The 4,750-nt window shown below is 50.4% G+C and overlaps 1 protein-coding gene across 1 annotated transcript; it reads right to left on the reverse strand.

Annotated features, from left to right (window-relative positions):
- Window positions 1-1,746: 1,746 nt before the first annotated feature.
- On the reverse strand, window positions 1,747-3,767 carry LOC128063929 (actin-binding protein WASF2-like). The gene is given in 4 exon segments (XM_052656761.1): window positions 1,747-2,110; window positions 2,112-2,525; window positions 2,527-3,319; window positions 3,745-3,767. Coding segments are annotated over 4 exon segments (1,512 nt in total). The 3' UTR covers window positions 1,747-1,828.
- Window positions 3,768-4,750: the final 983 nt, after the last annotated feature.

The following is a 4,750-nucleotide window of genomic DNA, read 5'->3' on the forward strand; positions in this document are numbered from 1 at the left end:
ACCTTCAGCTTCTGGAGCACACAGTGGGAGGCATGGCAGGGGTGCACAAGGTCTGGCTCTCTCAGCGCCAGAGCCTGGTGCCCGCCCTGCGCCCAAGACACCCTATCTGGGGAGACAGGCGGGCACACTGCCCTCTTAATGGCTCCATCCCCATGACTGCACGCTCTCCTCGAGCTGGAGGGGCTGATGAGGGCTTTGGGAATTACTAGAACCATGTGCTGTGCTGCGGGGAGACAGATCCTGTCTGTCTTTGTTTCAGGGCTCGGAGAGCTGGAGAAGCCAGGAAAAGCTGGTTTCAGCCTAAGAGGCTACACAACAGAAGAGAAGAAACCTCACTGCTGGCCAAAGCTGACCAGCCTTTTTTTCTCAAGAATAGCACCTGTGTATTAGCTTGGGGAAAAGGGGAGGTGGGAGGGAGGGAACATCATGGTGCAGTGAGGAGGGGAGCTGGAAACAGGACCCAGAGTCGTCCTGCCTCTCAGCCCTCCTCACGGCTGCCAGGCCTCCCTACCCCACCTCCCCAGGCAGCTACCTGAGGCTGCTGCCAGCCTGAGGGACTGAAGTTTCTACAGTTGGCAGGACCTATGCTTAAACTGGGGAAGCAAACAGGGGAGGAGATGCAGAGGAACTGAAAGCAGCGCCTGTTACACTGCCTACCCTCTTCCTCCTCTCACTACTCTGGTCCCCCAAAGGGCAGCACTCAAGGCCAGGTGCCGGGCTGGTGACAGGAAAGGCGGGGCAAACGATGACAAGTGCGGCCACGAGGGTCTGAGCAGCACTGACAGGCCTGGCACAGGCCCTGCACCCTTTGGCTGGACTCCCCTCTGCCGGGAGGTCTGGAGCAGCACAGAGCCTGGAATCTAGCAGGTGCCCACGATTTGGTCCAATAAAGCACAGGGGACTCGGAATCAGGAACTCCGGGCTTGAGCTCTGTCCCCATCCAATGGTGTGACCATGAGCCAAGTCACTTCCCGTCTCCAGGCTTCAGTGTCATTCAACCCAAAGACTTCCGTCTTCTTCCAGTCTTGCAGCTCCGAGTCTCTGCTCGGCTCCTAACCACAGCAGAGGCTCAGATCCCTGAGTGTCAGGGCTAGTTTGGTCATGGCATCTAGAGGTTAGAACCGGGCTGTGGTGCTTGGAGGCACCTGGTGGCAAGGGAGTGGTATTTGAGGTACACGGGAACAGCACATTCTGGGAAGGAAGCCTGGGAGGGAGGCAGCCACCCCTGCCTTCAGAAAGGCACCGTTTCTGAGCAGAGAGGGGTGAGACATTTCTTTAGGGGCTTGATGGCTCCTGGAATAAAGGGCATCTAGACACAGAGATGGCTTAGAAAAAGGCAGCTTCACCCTGCGGATGAGGACAGAAGGGTGAGGCACCAGGCCTGCGGCTGCTTCGCCCTCTCGGTGCATGGGAAAGGGGCCAGCAGGCTACAGGACAAGAAGATGGCTGGCACTATGCAAAGCAGCTGAGGGCAAGACTACAGAAAATGGCTCTTGGGGGAAGGCACCAACTCCAATTTAAACCCAATCAAAGGAGTGTGCTTGGGGTCTTCCCTTCTCTTCAGTCAGCAACAGTCACTTGAAGGGAGCAGGGAACATCCCAGCTACAGAACCTCAGCATCCCCATGGGGCCTGACCTTGGGGAGACGGGAAATACATGGTGATTTGGAGGAAGCACTTGGGATATATCTTTGGTTGCTTCAGGGAAGGCTCTGGCCCCTTGAAATTCTTTTTTTCCTCCCTTTTCTTCCCCTTGGGACTGTTGGGGTAGGTATCAAAGAAGGCAGGTAGGAAAGAAAGAAAAAGGAAGTAGGCGGCAGGCAGAAGAGTTAATCCGACCATTCGTCTTCATCAAACTCAGAGGAGTCGTCTTCCAAGTTGCTGTACTCCACAGAAATGCGACGCGACAGGATGGTGGCCACGTTGTTGCCCACAACATCCTGCTTCTCTTGTTCCCGCTGCTCCTCAACCCTGCGCAGCTGAAAGCCTTGACGGATGGCTGAAAGCAAGTCGCTGCCGGCATCACTCACAGGAGGCAAGGAGGACTTGGGCTTGGTGGTGTTAGAAAGTGGCGGAGGAGGTGCAGCCAGCTGACCATCTGCACCACTGAAAAGGGGGCGGAGGGGGCCCTGGAGGAGGGGGCGGGGGCGGGGGCGGAGGTGCGCCTCCTGTTGGCTGAGATAAGGGAGGTGGTAGCAGAGTGGAGTAGTCAACTGTCAGCGGTTGGGGAGGAGGTGGAGGGGCAGCAAAATCAGGGTGAGGCGGGAAAGATGGGGGTGAAGGTGGTGGCGGGGTCGCTGGAGACTCAAATCCTCCAGGCGGGGATGCGGGTGGAGTGTTTATCATCGGAGGTGGAGGTGGAGGGGCAGGTGGTGGAGCAAACCCGGGTTTGGGGCCTGGTGCAGAGCCCAGAGGAGGAGCTGGTGGTGGGTGGCTTGGGCTGACCACACTGGACCTTTTGAGTCCAGCTACGCCAGCCCCTCTTTGGTTATTGTCTGCCGGGTAGCTGAATTCTGCTGGTGGGGTGAGGCAAGTTGTCCTCAGAGAAGGAAGGAGAAGGTGGAGAAATGGAGTCTGACTGTGGTGGTGGTGCATCCACGTTCTCAACAGAGCCAATGCTGCCATTCTGGTACACCAAGGTGGGTGGATACCAAGAAGGCTTTTCTTTGGATTCCACAAATTCTTGACCCATCTTCATTTTCTCCCACTCTTCCTTACATGTCTTGATTTTATGTGGGTTTACATTTCCTCGATTTGGATTATCTTTCTTTTCTTTCCTATGCTTCCTCTTCTCTTTCATGATATCCTTGGTGTCCTGAAGCATCTTCTCCTTCCAAAGATCAAAGAAGTACAAAAGGTCTGTGTAGAATTTGAGTGCCTCTTTCGCATCATCCCTGTAAGGGGTAAGATTGTTGACAGGTGGAGGAGTACCACAGGTGTTGTATGTTTCCAAAACAGGCATGGAGAGAGAGTTTCTGTCAAAGAGCTTCTGGTCTTGAACAGTAGAGCTTCTGAAGGCCTTTCGGGTGTTGATTCCTTGTAGTGATACTTCTTCTTCCTTGGGATCCAGCTGAGTGACTTTAACTTGGAGGCGGTTGACCCTCTCAGCAAGGGAGTTTACCCAAGAGGCCAAAGTATTTGCCTGAGTAAAGAGCTCTCCAAAAATGTCCTCGGCATATTTACTCAGGCTGCCCAGCTGTCGGATGACATTGGCCAGGGTGATGTTGGTCTTGCATTCCAGCTCGCTTCTAACGCTAGGCAACGTCTGACGGCACAGGTGCCTTGGCTCGAAGTTCCTCGTTACTAACGGCACGGTGGACCTGCTTCAGACAATGTTCTGAATGATGAAAAACAACCTGGTCTTGCGCAGTCGCCCTTAGCATCAGAAGGCTGGCCGGCCGCCCTTCTCCGCACAGGGTCTGTTCTCTCCAGCCGCCTCTCGGGCTGCCACACAGCTGGACCCCCCTCCTCCCCCCCACCACACCAGCCTATTTTTGTTTGTTCAGTGTGTTTTAATCCTTTGTCATCTGTATTCTTTTTTTGCTGCCCAGATTGTCTCCGAGTTGGCCAATGAGTCCATTTAAGCCACTACTGTAACCTTTTGACCTATCTCCATCAGGTTTTAAGTTCTTTTTTACACCCTGGCCTGAGATATTTCAGGCCTACCTCTACTTTTGGGGTCGCAAAGAGTCAGACACGACTGAGCAACTGAAATGAACTGAACTGAACTGAACCTCTACTTTACCTGCCCCACATCTGAACAGCCATTTTTCCAAGGAGCTCTGGTTCCCTTCAGTGAGGTATTATGTTTACAAACCAAGATCTGGACCTCAGGTGCACTAGTTGCTACTTAACCCTTTTAATTTCCCTTTGGCATGTTCCCTTTTTCATTCTTTTGTTTGGCTGAGTAGTATTTCACTCTGGGAATATATCTTTTTCTTTTTTAACCGGTCTCTAATTGAGAGCTTGAAGTGTATTTTTATTTTGCTATTACAAATAATGCCACAATCAATAATCTTCCACATATGTTGTTTCAGATTTATGGTTGTGTATCTTCAGGGAAGATTCCTACAAGTGAGACTGCTAGATTAAAAGGTAAGTACACTCAACTGGATGAGATTAACTGTTTTGATCAATGGCCTGCCATATTTAAAAGGAAACGTCTAATTTGAAAAATTTAATGTAAGGAGAACTTCAATAAATCATTTGATTGCATTGAAAAGGTAAGTGTAAATGTAGCATTGTTGGAGAATGCCAGATTCTGTACAGAAGTCACATTACTTTCTATTTCTACTAGCACTGGAAGCAATTATTCATTTTCCTAGTTTCAACCAACAGAATTACAGAATGTTATCAAACTTTTAGATTTTTGCAAACATGATAGGTGAGAAATGGTATTTATTTATTTATTTTTTTTCATTTTAGCTATTTTTTATTTTTTAATTATGAAAGTATGACACATTTATAGTAGACTTGGAAAACACAGAACAAAGTTACATATAGTTCTACTATGTTGTTGTTCAGTTGCTAAATCTTGTCCAACTCTTTGCAACCCATGGACTGCAGCATGCCAGGCTCACCTGTCTTTCACTGTCTCCTGGAGTTTTCTCAAATTCATGTCCATTGATTGGCAATGTTACTCTAACCATCTCATCCTCTGCCACCCACTTCTTTTGCCTTCAGTCTTTCCCGGCACCAGGGTCTTTTCCAATAAATCAGCTGTTCTCATCAGCTGGCCAAAGTATTGGAGC

The sequence above is a fragment of the Budorcas taxicolor genome, chromosome 18 (assembly GCF_023091745.1).
Source record: "Budorcas taxicolor isolate Tak-1 chromosome 18, Takin1.1, whole genome shotgun sequence".
Taxonomy (NCBI): domain Eukaryota; kingdom Metazoa; phylum Chordata; class Mammalia; order Artiodactyla; family Bovidae; genus Budorcas; species Budorcas taxicolor.